The sequence below is a fragment of the Micromys minutus genome, assembly GCF_963924665.1.
Source record: "Micromys minutus genome assembly, chromosome: 10".
Classification (NCBI taxonomy): Eukaryota; Metazoa; Chordata; class Mammalia; order Rodentia; family Muridae; genus Micromys; species Micromys minutus.
In genome coordinates this window covers 55,817,190-55,837,702 of record NC_137979.1, presented here as the reverse complement: position 1 = coordinate 55,837,702, position 20,513 = coordinate 55,817,190, and the positions used below count along the sequence as shown (strand labels likewise).

The 20,513-nt window shown below is 42.1% G+C and overlaps 1 protein-coding gene across 2 annotated transcripts in view; it reads left to right on the top strand.

Moving 5' to 3' along the window:
- Positions 1-20,513, top strand: part of ABCA9 (ATP binding cassette subfamily A member 9) — a 62,057-nt gene that overhangs the window by 40,713 nt on the left and 831 nt on the right. For both annotated transcript variants that reach the window (XM_080923428.1, XM_080923427.1), the window contains 14 exons: positions 1,941-2,054; positions 4,389-4,508; positions 6,368-6,436; positions 7,311-7,402; positions 8,939-9,059; positions 10,015-10,132; positions 11,335-11,426; positions 12,836-12,996; positions 14,257-14,332; positions 14,410-14,504; positions 15,005-15,124; positions 15,288-15,428; positions 15,991-16,070; positions 20,026-20,081. In XM_080923428.1, the coding sequence (XP_080779554.1) occupies positions 1,941-2,054; positions 4,389-4,508; positions 6,368-6,436; positions 7,311-7,402; positions 8,939-9,059; positions 10,015-10,132; positions 11,335-11,426; positions 12,836-12,996; positions 14,257-14,332; positions 14,410-14,504; positions 15,005-15,124; positions 15,288-15,428; positions 15,991-16,070; positions 20,026-20,081 (1,455 nt within the window). The remainder of the gene's footprint in view (positions 1-1,940; positions 2,055-4,388; positions 4,509-6,367; positions 6,437-7,310; positions 7,403-8,938; positions 9,060-10,014; positions 10,133-11,334; positions 11,427-12,835; positions 12,997-14,256; positions 14,333-14,409; positions 14,505-15,004; positions 15,125-15,287; positions 15,429-15,990; positions 16,071-20,025; positions 20,082-20,513) is intronic.

Below are 20,513 nucleotides of genomic sequence, written 5' to 3'. Positions count from 1 at the left end.
GGGGCTGCAATCCCCTTCAGCTCCTTCAGTCGATTCTTTAACTTTGCCTTAGAGGTCCCTGCCTCAGTACAGTTCTTGGTAATTATCTGCATCTGTCTCAGCTGCTGGTAGAGCCTCTCAGAGGACAGCCATGCTAGACTCCTGTCTGCAGAACAACAAAGCATCAGTAATAGCGGCAGGGTTTGGTGCCCACCCATGGAGTGGCTCCCAAGTTGGGCCGTTCACTGCCGGCCATTCTTTCAGTCTTGGCTCCATTTCTGTTGGTGTCTGGTTGGCCGGCCATCCTTTCAGTCTCAAGGTGGTCTCTTTAAGTTCCATCTCCCCACTGATGGGCATTTTGGCTAAGGTCACCCACATTGAGTTCTGGCTTTATTTTTAAAAAATAACCTGGGACTGGCCAGCCAACTGTTTTACCCTACACTTGGATTTTAGAGAGCAGCCCAAGGCTAGCTTTCTGAGGTCCTGTTTATGGGAGTGGAGATGGCAGGGTGTGCGAGGGGGAGCAAATTGTGGCAAACATGTTTACAGGGCTGAGCTAATAGGTTGCCAGGAAAAGATCCAATAAGAGGACAGAATCAAAGAGAACAGGGGAGTTATTCATCATGGGGTTAATGGCCACAGGTGTGGATCGAGATATCCCGGAAACATATTTTGCAAGGCAAGGGGTAATCAATACATCATGAGGTCGAGAGTTAAACAAGGCAAGGGGCAGTCAAGAATCACAGGGTCATGAGTTGAGGGTAGGTTCAAAGACATGTATTGCAAAGTACAACAACAGGTTTACAAAACAGAAACTTATTCCTAACTAAAAATGGAAAGCTGTTCTTGTAGGTTATGAGACTTAACCATATGGCTCCTGGTTTGCAGAAAAGCCTGCTGCATTGCATTGGCTTCGTATCTTACTTTCTTAAAAAAAAAATACAACTTTCAGAATCAACCCGTGCTGCCTGAATATTGTTTTACAAGTGTGGTCCCCTGACTGGAGATTTTGCAACTTACCAAGAGCTAAGCTCTTAGAGAATACTGTCTCTCAGCAGCTAGTAGTTGCCAGTAGCTCCATGAGACTTGGGCTGGGCTTGTATGCCTAACTCCTCTCTCCACGCTGGGATTTGGTCTCGCTGCTGCCTGTGCAGACCTTGTGCCTGCTACCAAAACAGCTGTTGAGTTCATATGAGGTGCCCAGATGTTGTGTCCAGATGTTTCACCCACCACATCAGGCTCTTACACTCAACCCATGTCCTCTTCTGCCTTGGTATGTGTGATGTCTGAGCCTTGGGTAGGTGTGGTCCATTTAGGACTAAGCATCCCGAATTCTCTCATTCTCCAAACCTCAGCCAGTTGTGTATCACTGTTGCTAACATATATCTAGTACAAATAGAAGCCCCTCAGTACTTTTTAATGTTTTTTTATCAAGCAGTGGAGGGCTAGTGCTTGAAAAATATGTTACAAGCCATTTGTCAACAGCTCCTTTCCATACTCAAAAATTTGTCTTCTTTTAAATTTTATCTATTAGCTGGGTATTAGCAACCAGCAGTCGGGTCATCCATCTGAGAAGAAACAGACATGTTGGTTTACATTTGTCAAGTGCCTGGAAAGGAGATAGCAGCAGGGAGCCTTTCCAACCCCCCTTGTGCTGCCTAGTTTCTCTTACCATCATCATCATCATCACCATCACCACCATCACCACTACCACCATCACCACCATCACCATCACCAACATCACCATCACCACCACCACCACCATCACCATCACCATTACCATCACCACCACCACCACCACCACCACTACCACCACCACCATCACCACCACCATCATCATCATCATCAAAATCAAAACAAAGGACTTAAAATTGCCTACACCATTATTTTGGAGAGTTGAGTTAGGTGTGATTACCACCCGCTAGTGTTCACCTATGTAACCCGATTGCTTCTGTTTTCAGATCCCGTGTAGCATTGGGTATGCAGCATCTCTTGTATTCTTGACTTACGTGATTTCATTCATTTTTCGTAATGGCAGAAAAAATAGTGGCATCTGGTCATTTTTCTTCCTAATTGTAAGTATGCAGAGACACTTCTTGCTTTGTTTTTAACTCTTCCTTGAACAAGTCTAGGAGGATATATTTTACTTAAATGTTTAGACTTATCTAAGTTAGATTATGTGTATGGGCGGTCAGCCTGCTTGTATGTGCATGCACCCCATGTGTGCCTGGTGTCTGTGGAGTTCAGAAAAGGTTATCAGATATCATGGAGCTGAGGTTACCAGTGCTACTGAGATACTGTGTGTGCCAGGAAACAGAGCTGGACCTCTAGAAAAGTAACAAGTCCTCTTAAACTCTGAGCCTCTTCATCCCCAAGGAGTATATATGTTAATCATTGTACTAAGCAGAATGACAAATGAATAATCCTTTGTAGGAAGTTCTAATTTCTCTAAGGTGATTATAGATATATGTAAATGGCACTGTCTATGTGAATGTATGTGTGCAAAGCTTAATGGATACATTAGGTAGAGATGTCTTCCCACAACTGCTCAGTTCTTTCCATTGCTATATTAAACCACCGATGGGTGAGCTGTAAATGATTTATCCACTGGTGATACATATCAAGTGGCTTCCTGTTTGGGGCTGTTATTAATAATACTGACAGGAAGTATATATACACACTTTGGCACGTTTGTGTATTCATGTATATATGTATTTGTGGATATTAGCCTAACAATATAATTAGTGGGAATTTTACTTTCTACGTTCACTTTTGGTATATCTCACAAATGAGTTGTCTCTTAGGGTTTTACTGCTGTGAACAGACACTATGACCAAGGCAACTCTTATAAGGACAACATTTAATTGGGGCTGGCTTACAGGTTCAGAGGTTCAGTTCATAGCATCCAGGCAGGAGGATCTGGGAAGTCTACATCCTCATCCTAAGGTTGCTAGCAGAATACTGACCTCTAGGCAGGTAGAATGAATGTCTTAAAGCCCACACCCATAGTGACACACCTACTTCAACAAGGCCACACCTACTCCAGTAAGGCCACAGCTTCTAATAGTGCCACTCTCTGGGCCAAGCATATACAAACCATCACAAGTTGTTTACAGCAATATGAACTCAAGAAATGGATTTCTTATACAATTTCTTTGAAAGAAGAACCAAATAAAACCAGTCACTACACTACAGTGTTTCTAAATGAAAAACAAATAAAACCATTCACTACACATAAAAGCTTCACAAATAATTATATCAGCTTTATAAATAATTACCCAAATACAGAGTGAAACCAAGACATATCAAGATGGTCAGTGGTTAAACAAATGGGTGTGCAGTTATGTGATAGAATATTATTTATGGCTAAGAAGAAATGAGCTAGCAATCACTCGAAAAACATGAAGCTTTCAAAGAATAAAAAGCACATTTAAGTATTTCAAAAAAGACTACTAATGAACAGTAATCGACAATGATCGATTCCAGAATGCAGTGGAGGCTGAAAATCAGTAACTATCAAATGAAGGAGGAAATCACATGGTTTCTGAAACATGCCCAACGAAAAGGAAACAAAGATACAAGAGTGATCTGAGAAACCAACAGCAAATATCATATTACATGTTAAATTCAGAAGTTACTCATTTAGTCTTAGCCATTGGGCAGTGGTACCTACAATAGTTAGCGAATGTCCACCCTAATACTTTAGGGGAACAAAAATGTCAATTTTTGGAAAATATTTTTGACATATGTTGATTTTCAAATGCACAAAGAAGAATCTAATTTGGGAGAATCTGGAGAGATGGGTTGTTCTTCCACAGGGCCTGGGTTCAATCCCAACACTTACCTGGTGGCTCAAGGCTGTCAGTAACTTTAGTCCCAGGGAATCTAACATCCTTTTCTGACCTCTGTAGAAACCAGGCATGCACAGAGTCTGCAGAGATACATGTGGGCAAAATAAATTCCTGTGCACATAAAGTAGTCATAGAATAAAAATCTATAGAAGATTTTAATCCTCGGCTGTGAAAGCATCGGAAAATAATAAGGTAGGCCAGAACGCATAGGTCCAGATAAATCAAAAGCAACAGAATTTCAAAGACAAAAATTATAAACATCCACACATTCAGTCGAGGAAATAACCAAATTTTGAGAATTAACAGCTAGTATTCTTAGACTTAAAACATATCTGAGGTTGATGGAGGTGGAAAAAGATGGCGGACAGAAATGAACGGTCAAGGGGGCCCTCATCAGAATCTGATTTTCACATGCACTGTGTGTGAAAAGCATGGCCCGACAGTAAGCTCGTGACATATTGAATGAGACAAAAATCTGTCACAGGATGCTGATGAGATGGGTTCCTGTATTGCATGTCACTCTGCTTCGGGTGACACCATGCTATGCTCCTGTTGCAGGTCACCATCTTCTTCATAGTTGCTACCGACATAAACGAGTATGGCTTCCTAGAGCTGCTATTCTGTACCTTGCTAGTTCCGCCCTTCACACTGATTGGCTCTCTGTTAATTTTTTCTGAGGTAAGTGATTTCGCTCTTCAACACTTATCAAATGTATAGCTGCCAATGGCAGCCTGGGCTATTACAAAACTGGGTAGAGTCGGTCCCTGGCTTCTCAAAGTCTGAAGCTGTGATTCTCTTCAGAAAAAAACTCTCTCTCTACAGCGTGCAAAGGGCACGCCCATGTTCTTTTCAAGTTGAAAGCTCTGCTCTGGTTTATGAAAGCCAAAGGAAACTCTAGGGTAGTAGCACTTAACAGCCTTCATTCTGGTGAACCCTACAAGTAGGTGGGGGAGATACTGCTCTTCTGCTAAGGTTAGGGTGTGTTGGGTTTAAGGTTTCTGAGAGATCCGTGAAAAGGAAAAGAACACTCAGCAGCCAGTTGGATGTATAGATCTGGAGTTTAGCCTATGGGAGACTGAAAACACAGCAGACTACCTGAGATTCATCAGTTTATGAGTGTTTGGAAAAGAATGTAACTGAGCAGTGTAACCTACACAGAAAATATACGTTGAAATAATTTTTAAAAAAAGCCAGCCAGAAACTTGACTTTGAACTCTGAAATTCAGAGGTTTGGAGAGAGGAGGAGTCAGTATACCAGAGAGAAATGGCTGACTTCTGAGTGAGTATCAGATCCCCCCCATAGAAATCCTGATGGGTTCCAAGGGCAAAATAAAAATGTCTCTATAAGAGCGATTAAACTATCAATCACTGCTGGATGGTCTGGAAGGACAATTGGGAAAAGACCAATCTGTCATGAAGGTCATGGTGATATCTACAGCATCCGTTGTGATGATTTCACTAAGTGAGCCCAGCAGAGAATGGGAGGCGAGCAAGAGCTGGCAGTGCCCCTGGGCAAGTGTGTCATGCCATTTTCTGTCAAGAAGAGCAGGAACATCAGGAGGGTGGGAGATACCTTCAACCCACTGTTTATCTCCAAAAGTGTCATACTGTGCTGATGTGAGGTATAAAATTCTTCATAGAAAGAGAGAAAGGTATTGTCCAGGGAGTAAACTCTGAGAAGCTGAATGAAAAATGTAAGCATGTGTTTACAAGCGGAATGGTTACTGTCTATAAACAGGACCGTCTATTTCTTGAGAATATGACAGTGTGTGGAGATATAGGAGAGGCCATCTCTCTTTTGGAAAATGAGATGTCTCTCTTTTGAATGTTCATTTTTTTGTGGGGGGGTAATAATTGCAGTCATTAACTGTATGTGATACGTTAAGCATTTTGAGAGCAGAAAGAGATATATGGAAATTTATTTCTGGGAGTGAACCGCTAGGATCTTCAGAGCTGTGGGAACAGAACACTCTTCAAGTGGAATAAACAAAAACCGAGAGGTAAAAGCTATCCAAAAGGTCCCCCGATGAATACAGCTCAAAAAGTAAAATTGGCCCATACCCATGGTGAAACGAGATGCCCCCTTTTAAAGGTCTAATGGGACAGGCTGCCTGAGTGCATACAAGGGACACTCTGTACGGAGACGTTTGTCTGGTTTGCAGAATGGTCATGGTTATTTCTAAAAGTGGATGTCAGGAGGTAAGAGACATGAGACCAGGATTTCTAGGGAGGAGAATAGAGAGAAAGAGTAAGAAGAGAAAGTCAGGGGAACACAACTCAGGGAGGTTTGCTTTAGAAAGACTTGCCCGTGCCTTCAGTGGCTCCTGCCAGCAGGACCCTCAACCCTGTTCACTCTCAGTGTGGTAACCTGCACCCTGGGCTATGGTCAAGCTCAGGTTCATGGCAACACTGGGGAACAAGGGCAACATACCCACGGTCAGAAGCAGACTTGACCCAGGCTATGTGGGGACTCATTGCAAAGAAGACAAGTCACGGACAGAGGGATGTTTACCTGAACATGCCTTCTCGTTTTGCAGGTCTCTTACGACTCCGTGGATTATTTAGGATCATCAGAATCTCACCTGGTATTTCTGGCATTGCTGATAGTAAGATGACATTTTCTTTTTAATGTTTTAATTAGGAGACACGTGTACAAGCAGCGTTCCTTTGAGTTTCAACAAATTGAAAGATATGCAGACGTTTTGGGAATAAGAAGTAACACAGACACACAAACACACACATACACATGCACACACACACACGCACACACACACACACACACACACACACACACACACACACACACACCGGCACAGAACTTTAAATCCAAACCACTAAAATGGCAGTGATCATCCAATGACAAGCATGGAGCCCAACTCTAAACATCCTTAGCAGTACTTGTATCAAAGATACTGGTATCTTTTTGCATTTGTTTGTTTGTTTGTTTATTTATGTGTTTTTCTTTCTTCCTTCCTTCCTCCCTCCCTCCCTCCCTCCCTCCCTCTCTCTCCCTCCTTCCCTCCCTCCCTTCCTCCCTCCTTCCCATCCATGTATGTATGTATGTATGTATGTATGTATGTATGTATGTATGTATCTATCTATCTATCTATCTATCTCTCTATCTATCTATCTATCTGGGGTGCCTGTTACAACATGCATGTGCCAGAGAACAACTTGTGGGAGTCACTTTTCCCTTTCACCATGTGAAGCCTGGGGATTGAACTCAGATCATTAGGCTAGGCAGCTTATATCTTTACCAGCAAAGTCTCTCACTGGCCCACTATTACTATGATTGTATCAGTCCTTGTTTGAATAACGGAAAAGCTAACACTGACAGCTTTGTGTCAGTAGGTTCTCTTCTGCCTTGTGAGAATGCTATCAAATGCCATTTTATAGATGGTCAGTTTCCTTAAATTAACTCTAGTATGAAAAATTTATTTTATGATGATGCTAATTTTGTTTTTCTTTCTTTGTCCCTAGCCTTACCTTCATTTTCTCCTTTTCTTTTTCATTCTGCGATGTCTGGAAAGATACATCAGAAAGAAGTCACTGAGAGTGGACCCTGTGTTCAGGTTGACAGTATTCAAATAGAATTTCATGTTTCATTTAACCTTTTTTCTTTATACATTTAATATGCCTGAATTAATTGGGCGGGGGTAGATCAGTTTTTAAGGGCTTGTGTTGTAGGCAAAATTATTATAATTCATGATCTTATAGTCTAGTGGGGAAAGCAACATTAATGTGTACAAGATGCCAAATTAAGAGAGAAGGAAATTATATTGGCACACTCGAGTTATTTACAAGAGATTGTATCTTTAAAATTATAGAAAACTACAGATAAGCAACTGGACACATGTTTGCAGTCCAAGAAGGAAATACATGTGAACAATAAGACAAAGGCCGAGATGCCCTTTCCCACAGACTTGTGAAGACAGCTAAGGCAAATTTAAAGGTTTAGATTGGAGAACAGCCGAAAGTAAAAGTGAAGTTGGGTATTGGAAGATGATCAATAGGAAAGTATGAGGAAGCTATTGAAAATTACTTAATAAGAAGCCAATACATGAGCGTGTTTTACACACTGTCTTGATTAATTTTTCTGTTAAAAATATAAGAAAGCTTAAGAGATGCTGTTTCTAAGGCAGCTCTTACAAAAGAAAGCACTATCTGGGGCTTCCTTGATGTTTTAGAGGATTCGTTCATGATTATGATGAGAGGCAGACAGGCATGGAACTAGAGCAGTAGCTCAGAGACTTATGTTCTGATGCACAAGCAACAGGTAGAGAGACAGAAGGGAGGACTGGATCTGGCATGGGCTTTTGAAATCTCAAAACCCATTCCTTGTGACACAGCTACTCTAACATGGCCACCCCTAATCCACCATGACCCCACCTACTCCAATGTGGCCACACCTACCTCTTAATCCTTCTAAAGCAGTTCCACTATCTGGTGACCAAACATTCAAATACCTGAGACTATGGAGGCCATTCTTGTTCAAACCATCACACACACCTTGCTTTCCCCAAAAGATATAAACCAAATTCAAATCTAAGTGAGATGAAAAGAAGAATGCCAAGATGACATCAAATTTTAGGGGAACTGAGAAATCATAGTAATTAAGGTTACCCAAGGGAGAGAAGAAACAATTGGATGACTCGGTTATGGTTGATGAGAGGTCTAGCAGTGGGAAAGACTGACTGACAGATCTCTAAGAGGTAACATGCCAAGTAACTGAGTATACTCTGGGATTCTGATCGGACACCCTGGAGTGTCTGAGATATGCTCCTAAATTATATGCTCTGGCCCTTCATTCTTATGAAACTTTTGGAATTATAAAATAACTCCCAAATGCATTTCTTGACCTTGTTTTTTCCCTCAAGGAAAGCTATCTTGAGATCCACCAAGAGAGGGTGCATGCTGCTCTGCTAGTTGAAGCGGGAAAATGTCATTACCCAATTAGAACTATATCATGTGAGAAGCAAAAGTGAACAGCGACATCTAGTTGCTAGGGAGAAATGAGGGAACACAGAGAATAGAGAAATGGAGTTGTGCTCCGTTTCCGGTCTACGTATTTCAATGACCCGTAAGTTTACCATGCCGTTTGACTTTAGAATTTCTCCGAGAAGCTGCCATGCTTTGCCAAACCCAGAAGATCCTGGAGAAGAGGATGAGGATGTTCAGATGGAAAGAGTGAGGACAACGGGCGCTGTGACTATCCCACAGATGGACGAGGTAGAGCTTATAAAAATAAATGATTCTGCCAGAAAATTGAGAAACTTCCCAATCTTGATTCTCTTAAAAAAAACCTGCTATGGGGTTTCTTTTGCTTTTATAGTGCATTACTCAATGTCAGTAGGAAAGCAGTGCCCACGAGGCCACACACACACACACACACACACACACACACACATACACACACACAATCAATCAGTCAATCAATCTATTTATTTTTAGAGCTATTGCTCTGATATATACAGTTAAACATTTAAAAAACTTAAGATTTTACTGTCTCTTTTAAAGATTTGTTTTGCATTTTATGTGTACACGTGTGTGCCTGTACCTGAATGTGTGCTAGAAACAAGATGAGGACATCAAATCCCCTTAGAACTGGAGTGGCAGGTAGTTCTGAGACACTTCACACGAGTGCCGGAAACCAAACCCAGATCCTTCGAAAGAACAGCTGATTGGGTGATGACACTTTCCTTCTTAACCACTGAGCCATCTCTTCAGCCCCAGCTTTTATGAGTTTTATAATCCAAGTTAAACTAGTTGCAAACAATTCAGAAGAGAGTTCCTTTGTGCTGTGTATGTTTGTATGAGCATGTGCTTGTGTGTGTGTGTGTGTGTGCATATGTGTGCGTTTGATAACCAATTATCAGTTTATGTGAATGTCCTCATTCCAGCTCTCTGCAGATACACCACTATAACCCAGTCGAGTCCTATTTATCGTCAAAATGTTTACTTTAAGCACATATCACACACAGCCCTGTAAATCAAATGTCCATAGAGGGACTTGGGATGGTTTACTTGAAACAGCAGTTTGTAGCAAACTGCTAAACCAGTTTGTTTACTTGGACTCGTGGTTCTGTACAAGGGAAGGCCTGGAGGAAGGAATATGAGCAGTCTCGGAGGGAGGGGTAGGTAAGAAAATGCTAGAATAAAAGATGGTTTTCATCTGTCTTCACAGAAACCAGTCATTATTGCAAGCTGTCTGCGGAAGGAATATACAGGCAAAACGAAAAGGTGCTTTTCCAAAGCGAAGAAAAAGATTGCCACAAGGAACATCTCCTTCTGTGTTAAAAAAGGTTGGCGACCGCAGCTCTGCAGTGTTGCTGTGGGCTCTGAAGACTGGCTCTTTCTAAGAGGCATGCTTGTCTGGGTCAGGGATCATCTGTTGGTGAGCGCAGCTGCCTCACCATGGGGTTCAGGCTGTGCCTTCAGCCTAGAAGCTTTGGCTTTCATAGAACACTTTTCCTTTGCAAAGGAAGAGAGAATTATGGCCTGAGTTTTAAATCCTACCGAAAGAGGTAAAAAGGATAGCATAGATTTTATTTTAAGTATTAAATATTTTAAATACTTATTGACCTTTTACTAGATATCTTATGTATTTACATTTCAAGTGTTATCCCCTTTTCCCCTCCCCCTTGCCTCCATGAAGATGCTCCAGCTCGAACCCACCCTCTCCCACCTCATTGCTTCAGCACTCCCCTACACTGGGGAAACGAGTCTTACAGGACCAAGGGTTTCTCCTCCTATTCATGCCAGACAATGCCATCTTCTGCTGCTTATGTGGCTGGAGCCATGGGTCTCTCCAGGTGTACTCATTGGTTGGTGTTTTAGACCCTGGGAGCTCTGGTTGGTTTGGGTGGTCTGTTGTTCTTCCTATGGGTTTATTTACTTTTTGATGTTGAGGATAAAACCCAGGGCCTTATGTGTGCTAGGCAAACATTCTACCAATGAGTTATATTCTAAGTCTTGGTATAGGGTTAAAGTAAACATTTTGATGATAAATAGGACTCGACTGGGTTATAGTGGTGTATCTCCTTCTTAACAAATAATTCATGGTAGCTAGGCATAACAATTCATGCCTATAATGCCAGAACTTGGAAGGTTCTGAGCAAGAATATTGTAACAAGTTCAAGGCCAGCCTGGACTCCATCTATGAGTTCCAGTGCATTCTGGACTACACAGTAAGAACCTCTCTCAAGTTAAAACAACAGTGTTTGGTACAGAAGTTTCTGGTTAACTGAAACAAGTATTCTTCAAAATTCCAGCTCAGCCTCTTAGTAAACTTACCTTAGGCAAGTTATCTGCCTTCTTTAAGACTCAGATCTATCCTCTGTGAGATGAAGCCAGTAATAACATCAAGTGTGTGTGTGTGTGTGTGTGTGTGTGTGTGTGTGTTAGAGAGAGTTCATTTTGTGTACTTTCCACAGGGAGTGTCTGCAAATTGTGTTTTGTTTTTTAGTCATTTGTGCCTTCTTGAGGGTGCATTTTTTTTTTCCAGGTGAAGTCCTAGGGCTCTTAGGACACAATGGAGCCGGCAAAAGTACGACAATTGGTATGATAACCGGAGACACAGTGCCAACCGCAGGGCAGGTCAGTGATCCACGTAAGACCGGTTCCCTAACGTTAAGTAGATGGAACGCTTTACGGCGGTTCCTCGTGACAACCTAACAGTACATTGTCCATCCTTAATTGAGTCTAGTGACATGAACTGAAGATGACTGCTGAAATTTCTTTCTACTTAATGCAAGAGTAATTTTGAGAAGGGTTAATATTATCAGCATAGTGCCGTTGAGAATAGACAGACTAATGGATATTTTCTCTTTGCCTCTGGAATCAGCTCTTGGTCCTTTCACTGTAGGGTATGTGGGCCTGATCCTCCCATGGATAAAGGCATCTCCAGATGCCTGGCTGTCTCCTTAGCATCATCCTCAAATAGCCCTTTATTGCCTGTACCTTTTGCTTTGTTCACGTATATATTAGACGTATTTTCACAAAAGCATTGAACAGAGGTTGTGATAAGCCCACTTGTGTCTCCATTTAATAATTTTCTGTTTTTCTCTCTGGTGAAAGTTCTGCAAGGAGAAGCTAACCTCTTTTCTTCTTCTTCTTTTGTACCAGAGAGAGATAATAATAAACAATTAAGGTCGAGGGCTTTTCTAAAAGCTGAGCCTAGTGTCAGGTCCCAAGTTTATCTTCTGCGACTCTTGTGCAAATTTTTAGTCCATGAACGCATTAGGTTCCTATCTGTAATATGAACATAGCTAACTGCAGGGATTTTTGAAAATAACGTAATTGAAGATATATTAAATGCTTTAGGTTTCAGTACATAGCTTTTATGTACAGTACAGTACTGATCTCATCAAGATAATAAGTGTTATCATTTTCTTGGTTCTTATGTAGTAGATACATTGCCAAGGGGATTTTCCTTTATTAGCCAGTTCAGGGCTGTTCATCTTTTGAACCAATGGCATTGTGGATTGAATAAATGTGTGTACGGTAGGCTATTTAATGGCATCTCTGGTTTTTACCCACTAGATGCCAATAGTACCCTTTGCACCACAGACACGAACACAATCTTGACAAGCAGATATTGGTGTCTCCAGACAGTGTGAGATGTACCCCAAGGGGAGGATTGCCCTTCACTGAAAACCTCTGCCCTACTGGGAAACAGAACACTTAGCAAGTATCCATTGTTCTCAGCGTCTGGGTTGATGGGAGAGCTCGTGTAATAAGCCAGCAACTGAGCCATCATCACTGGAACTGTGGTGGTGGATTTAGTTCTAAAGTTTAAACTGTAATGTTATGACATAATAATGTGATTGGTTTGCCTTTTTAAAGTACTCAAGAGCTCTTTAAGCACTTAATGATATTTTTTGTATGAACTTCATACATAAGCATTGCATGTACATCATCCTAAGTATCACTTACATGTACATGTGCACACAGATTTGAATAGAATCTGAGATATGTTTTTTTTTTTTTTTTTTGTATATGTGTAGGTGTTTTTGAAAGGAACTGATGGGGGTGCTGCCCTGGGGTTCTTGGGGTACTGTCCTCAGGAGAACGTGCTGTGGCCCAACCTGACAGTGAAGGAACACCTGGAGTTGTACGCTGCTGTGAAGGGGCTGAGGAAGGAGGATGCGGTGGTCATCATCTCACGGTATGTGGCAAAGCCACACTCATTTCCTGCTCAGGAGGGCGGTACCTAATTAATGTGCTCACACAGAATTAAAAAAGAGAGCTTCTAACTACTGATCCCTTGCTTGTGGGGCACTCGGTCATTTAGAATCTAACTCAGTGTTGTTTTCTTTTTCTTTGAGCCTAGAGAGAAAGGTTTGCTGGTTTTTCTTTCTTTATCTCTCCCTTCCTTCCTTCTTTTCTTTATTTCTTTATTTCATTTTTTTAGGAGAAAATATTTATTGGGCTTTTCTCCCAGAAGGGCTAGTCCATCATGGTGGGGAAACATGGAACAGAATACTGGAAATAAGACTGTGCTGACCAAGAAGAGCTATGAAATATATTTATATTTTATATCATAAAATATATAATATGTCAGTATTAGCCAGTTTTGTGATTATTGCAATGAAATTTGGTAGTCTGGATAGATTAGAAGAAAAGCAACTTATTTATTTAACCCATTTTTGTTTGTTTGTTAGTCTTTGAGACAGGGTTTCTCTGTGTAGCTGTGGCTGTCCTGGAGTTCACACCATAGAACAGGCTGGCCTTTGACTCACAGAGGTCCACCGGTCTATGTGTCTATTCACCAGTGCTTCTTTTAAGGGCTGTGCCACAGCCACTGGCCGGCTAATTAATTCAGTTTTGCAGATGAAAGTTCAAGATGTCAGCCTTTGGTCTGGCCTCCAGTGAAGGTCAAAGGTCAAAGAGCAATGATGTCAGTGCAGGACTGTGTGTGAGTGGGAGAGATCACATGACCAGCCAGAAAAACCAGAGAGGAATAAAGACCATATAATCCAAGACACAGCCCCGTGGCTCTCGAGCACTGCTCCCCAACCTTCCTAAGGCCATGACCTTTAATTCAGTTCCTCATGTTGTGGCGACCTCCGACCAGTCATTCTGTTGCTACTTCATACTGTAATTTTGCTGCCGTTATGAGCAGCAGTGTAAATCTATGGTATGCAGAATAGCTGATAGGTGACCTCCACAGAGCTTACAACAGGGGTTCAGGACAGCTGCTCTAAGGCCTTTCCCCTAGACTCCACAACGTTTCCTGACGTCACCACCTGGGAATAAGGACATGGAATCCTTGTTGAACAGATGTGTCTAAACAGTAGCAGGAACCCAAGGAGTGTCAAAACTGTGACCTCTCTGAGGATTCTCATTACTGTAGTATGGTGCAGATGTGCTTGCTACGTTCGCTCCTGGTCATGCCTAATAAAGATCCACCCACTGTGTTTCTCAGGTTGGTGGATGCCCTCAAACTGCAGGAGCAGCTGAAGGCTCTTGTAAAGACCCTGTCAGAGGGAGTGAAGAGAAAGGTACGGACAGGACTCGGTATCCTCTTGTTCTGTATCCTTCAGGCCCATGACCCACAGGTTGCCCTGTCTTATTGCAGCTTTGTTTCGTGCTGAGCATCCTGGGAAACCCTTCTGTGGTGCTTCTGGATGAGCCGTCCACTGGGCTGGACCCTGAGGGGCAGCAGCAAATGTGGTAAGATTTCAGGAGCCATACTTGTGGGGTTTATGGATCTTGTAGAAACTGCCTTTCAGCGTAGTTTACTTCAAAACGTGGTGAAAGCAGTCATTCGTTACCAAGAAAAGCAATGGCAGCTATTTCGTATTCCAACACTTGGAATACGAAAACAAAAGACAAACTCCTTCCATCTACCACCCGTTGTAAGAATTTTCTTCTCATAGACGGGCTGGACCTAGGCTTCCCTGCACATAAGTAGCAGATGTGCAGTTTGCTCTTCATGTGGGTCCTGAACAACTGGAAAACCTGTTGCCTGTACATGGGATATGTTCTTTTAGCTGGGTTGCTTTGTTTGGCTTCAGTGGGAAAGAAAACGCCTAGCCCAGAAGTCTTAAAGAGCCAGGGTAGGAGACAACCGGGGACCCGTACCTGCTCAGAGGAGAATGGGGAAGGGAGGGGGGAAGAATTGTGGGAAGAGGATTCTCTTTAGTTAGCCTTTCTCCTGGACCAAACTCTAGGCAGGCGATCCGGTCCACTTTCACAAACACAGAGAGGGGCGCCCTCCTGACTACCCATTACATGGCAGAGGCAGAGGCTGTGTGTGACCGTGTGGCCATCATGGTGTCTGGGAGGCTGAGGTGAGTACCTTTCCAGCCTGCCCTTGGTCCCAGGTCACTTTGTGGGATAGAAGCTGGGGACTCAGTGCCATTTTCTACCTGACCCTGCCTGGAACACCCCCATGCCGACTTGCACTGGCCATAGAGAGCTGCTTGACTTCAGCCTCCCCCTGTCAATCCCCAGGTGTATTGGTTCCATCCAACATCTAAAAAGCAAGTTTGGCAAAGATTACCTGCTGGAGATGAAGGTGAAGAGCCCCACGCAGGTGGAGTCGCTGAACATGGAGATCATGAGGTTCTTCCCCCAGGCTGCTCGGCAGGAAAGGTAATGCACATGTGTTATTTGAACCTTTACTTTGCTGTGTGAAAATTAGCATTTGTGGTGCTCTGAATTGAGTCCGGGACTATTGTATGTTTCTGCTTGTATTAGCTCAGTGGCCCTTGCTGAAAGATCGAACCATCCATATTAAAGGAGATGCCCTGAGAAAGCTCAGTGATGGAACTAGACAGCCATCAGAGTTCCATGAATGGCGTCTCTCAGCAGTTGTATTAGTCATGATGCTTGGGGCTTGGGTAGATTAGGTAATACCTCATAACTAGCAGTTTCTGCTTATACATCTTTATCTTCCTAAGATGGATGAAAAATCTTGTTCCCTCCCTTCTTAAGGCACCATGCTACCTCCTTTGGCTTCCTCCCTTGTTTCCCCTCTTCCTCCTCTTAGACTGACTTACTGTTGATCAGAAGGGCACGCGGACTATGGTTATCTCCAAGTCATAAGATGTACATTTATGCAAATAATTGACATGATTATTGTTAATATTCAGAAATACCCTCATCAAGGTCGCAACCTTGGAACCCACTATTCAACCTTCTCTTCTCTTCACAGGTACTCCTCTCTGATGGTCTATAAGTTGCCTGTTGAGGATGTACGACCTTTGTCTGAGGCTTTCTTCAAATTGGAGAGACGTAAGTGCATGTTTAGAAGTAATAGCTCACAACCATAGAAATCTAAACTGGCTTTTTAAAAAGTCATAGATTGTTCATGGTACATAATTAATAGATTGCTAGGATATCTAATCCAGTGGTTCTCAACAAGATGATTTGGCGTGTTTATTTCATAATGCAAATGCTTTCAGTCTAACTTCCAGCATTTCCTTAAAATCCCAGTACCATGTAAAAGCCCTTCACAAGGCTCTAGGTAAACTCTGACTTGTGAGTCCTAGTAAAATAATAAAGAAAGCTATATATCCCAATAAATAATGGCTCAGAGAAGATATTCCTACTTAAAGGGGAGTAGTGAAAAGATAGCAAGCAGAGACTGCACTAAGCAAGGCTAAGCCACGGAGTTAATTAGTTCTTGTAGCTCCATGTTAGGCATCTAGAGCATATTTTGGCATAAGGTGACTGTGTACAGACTTTTGTATCCTCCTCCCTATGAGCCTACCATCTGAAGCACATTTGACTCCCTTCTTAGGCCTGCTCTACTCAACATCTGCAGCTTTCCTTAGTAGGCGTTTTTCATCTCTGGCATCTCCGACATCCTAAAGTCTTTACCCCAACGTGGGCTTCACACTTCAAAGCTCCATACATGGTCTTCCCAGGAATCTAACCGCACTACACAATGGCTGGTTTCCCAGGGTTTCCTCGGGAACCTCTGGCACAAGCTCCAATCGCTCCATAGCTTCTGCATTATGAAGGAACGTGTGTGTGAAACTTGCACCAAGTGGATGATTCCATGTTTGGCTTTCAGCTTCAGAAATAGCCAGATGCCCTTTAAACAAAGCTGTTGTAGCATCTCATCGTCAGGGTAGCTGAAACCAGAAAGTTCTATCCATGGTCCTTCATCAGCAGGGCGTTCTTCTGGCTCACTCACTTGCTTTTAAAGTGAGCTTGCATTTTTATACCTTGGAGTATTTTATGGAAGAAGGCTGGACCTCAAGGCAGCTTTCTTATTTTCCCATTAGTTTTCTTTAGTGGCACTAATGACTGTAACAATTGTAGTCACTCTTTCTGTGCCTACTTTGTCTATGGTAACTTTAAATGTACCCACGATGCATACTTTTCTGCTTGTTCCTGTCTCTCATTGCTAAAGCAGCAAACAGGAGTTATGCTGTATCCAGAATGCTGCTTTGTCTCAAAGGAACTTTCTCTACCCATGGATTTAGTCTCACACAAACTCTCAGGACACAATTTGTGCCAGACATATTTTCCAGAATTCACACAACTAATTTCCAGGATAATTGCTTATTCCCAGCAGACTGCTTATTCTTGTGTAAGACTTCATGAGTATAGTGTTTACTAGTTGCATGTCTACTAGCTTCTGGGTCTTCCACCAGAAGCTCCCATGAGCTCTGTTTCTAGCAATCTAGGGCTTTTATAGCTCTCTTCCCAAACTTTTCCACATTTCCTCCATAAATTAGGTTCAAAGATCTGAGGACCTGAGATCATGGTTAAATCAAAGAAACCACCCCACTTCTGATACCTATTTCTATATTCCCTCAGTGTTGTGATCAAATAGATACCAGAAACAACTTATGAGCATATACATTTCACCTATGGCATGGTTTCAGACTATTGTAGTCCATCATGACAGGAAACTCATGAACTGACAACTCTGTGGCACTTGGGAGAATGTAACTGGGACTCCTCACATTATTGTGTCAGACAGAACCAAAGCAAACAGACCAAAGCTACGAGAAAGTAACATCTCCAAAGGCTCACTTACTTCCATTAGTCTTGTCTCTCCTCTCTTCTCTTCTCTTCTCTTCTCTTCTCTTCTCTTCTCTTCTCTTCTCTTCTCTTCTCTTCTCTTCTCTTCTCTCCTTCTCCTTCTCTCTGTCTCTGTCTCTCTCTGTCTCTCTCTCTCTCTCCCTCTCTCTCTCAAATAAATTTATATATTTCCATTTCAAATGCTGTTCTCCATCTCTTAAAGGCTCTATAGCTTTCAAGTTAATGCTGCAAACTGAGGACAATTTGGATAGCTTGTGGAGGACATTTTAGATCCACATTGCACTACTCTTTATGGTGCTGGGCATTCAACCTTGCCAACTGCCTTCTGCTGAGAACTCATACTTCCCTGCTTCTGTCTTCTTGATACATGGTTAGGGCCACCCATGTAAGGTTTTTTGTTTTTTTTTTTTTAATCTCACTGTACACTCCCAGCTTTTGGTCTGATGTCCTCCTGGATGCCTTGTTTTGGCCTGGTTGCTAGGTGGGCATCATTCTGATGAGAAGCAGTCCATGGAGAACTCATAAACAGGATGTGTTTGTAATAGAAAAGCATCAATGGGATTGTAAGACTGCTTCCCTGGAATAATGTAGCCTTCCTATAAAATAGGCTTCTGATGTTTGCACTTCCATCAATATTCCTTTCTGACACATCTTCCTTCTCTTGTATTTAGTCTGCTAACATTGAGGTTCTCATTTGGGAGTATGCTTATTTTTAATTGTATTTATTTTTTTAATATATTTATTTATTATATATAAGCACACTGTCGCTGTCTTCAGACACACCAGAAGAGGGCATCAGATCTCATTACAGATGGTTGTGAGCCACCATGTGGTTTCTGGAATTTCAACTCAGGACCTCTGTAAGAGCAATCAGTGCTCTTAACCACTGAGCCATCTCTCCAGCCCATTTGGGAGTATTCTTAAACATTTGTTTAATAACATTTTTCTACATCATGATGGGAAGATGATACAAAGTGACAAATACAAGACATGTAATTAACATGTCCTCAAGGGTCATTAGATACCATAATTTTCTCAGCCACAATATACTTATTGAAGGGACTAGGCTCAGAACTTTTTGAGAACAATGCATACTCCATGAACCTCCATATAGATTCATTTATATTTTTCTGTATCAGAAGATCAAATGTGGATAATGCAAACTCCAGCACAACCTTAGGGTCTTTTCTCTTTCAGGTGACATTTGTCTATATCCAGGAAGGTTGCACAACTTTATTTAATCTGTCTTCTTACTATGTCCCCTCCTTGTCTTATAAGCTGATAGTAAGAGTCCCCTTAAGGTAGAGCAGAAAGGGAAGAGAGACGTGGTAACATGGTGGTACTATTAGTTGATCACAGGCACTGTAGTTATCACAACTGCAGTTATTATATAAGGGCATTGTGCAGTATCTTGAGACTGTACTTAAGCACAATGGTTACCATTGCCATTAGAGCCAAAGAGACAAAAGGCACAGTCCGGAGCAGAACAGTGTCAAATTTACCACCTTTGAGAAGTAGTGGTCACCAGTTAAGAGATTCAGTGTTGGGGGAAATAGACGAATGAAAGCCAAATCCCACTGAGGCCAGACAAGGAAGCCCAACTAGGAGAGCATATCCCGCATACAGGCAATGACTTTTGGGATAGAGAGAGTTGAAGGGCCAGGGTGTGGGGGGGGCGATACCCAGGAGGAGAAGAGGGGAGGGGGGAATGATTGTGGGAGGAAGTGACCAGGAGAGGGGCAGTGAGCAGGATGCAAAGTGAATAGGAAAAAAAATATATTAATTAAAAAAATAAAAGCCATGACCATCTTTTAAAAAAATTTCCTCCTGCTGAAGATCCACTTGGGACACGTTGCTTAGCACTAACCTCTAAGGTGAGAGAAGGGGGCAGACGTAAGAGACACACAGGAGTTTCCAGCACACCGAGAACCATGGTTTAGCTTTATCTTATATTGGTGCTCTAGAATTTCTTATTCTTCTTTTGCATCTTCTAGTGCCTTTGCCAAATCTCTCAGGAAACATGTATACCTTTTGTATGACTAAATGGTGTATTTACTTCCTAGTAGTTAACTAAAAAAATTAGTTATTATCTTATATTTTTATTTTTTGTGTGTGTCCTTTTGTTCAAGATTGGTAAAATTCCTTTAATAAAAAAAATATGAGCTCCTAATGGGAATTCATCTTTACACAGTGAAAGAGAACTTTGACTTGGAAGAATACAGTCTCTCACAGTCTACTCTGGAGCAGGTGGGTAACTTTCAGTGATTATGTATAATCCTAAAACGTAAGTTTAGAACAGGAAAGATGGATCAGTGGATAAATCTCTTTCTGAACAAGTGTGAGGAATATAGTTTGGATCTCTAGAATTCATACAAAGCCAAGCAAACATGGCTGACTCCTAGAGCCCTAACAGCATGTAAGCTGCTGTCTAGTTCCATTAGCTAACTGGAGAAGCTCTAGCTTCAGGTGAGCGCCTGTGCTTCTATAAATAAAGTCCAAGGAGAAATTGAAAAGGACACCTGAGATCAACCCCAGGCTTCCACAGACATGCGGTGTACTGTCACATGCACGAGTGTGATTACATACATGCATACACAGGGTAAAAGAGAAGATCATGTAGGCACAGGAGGTATCATTTGCAGCTACAGGAGGTGGTGTGCTGAGCCTCTGATTCTGTGT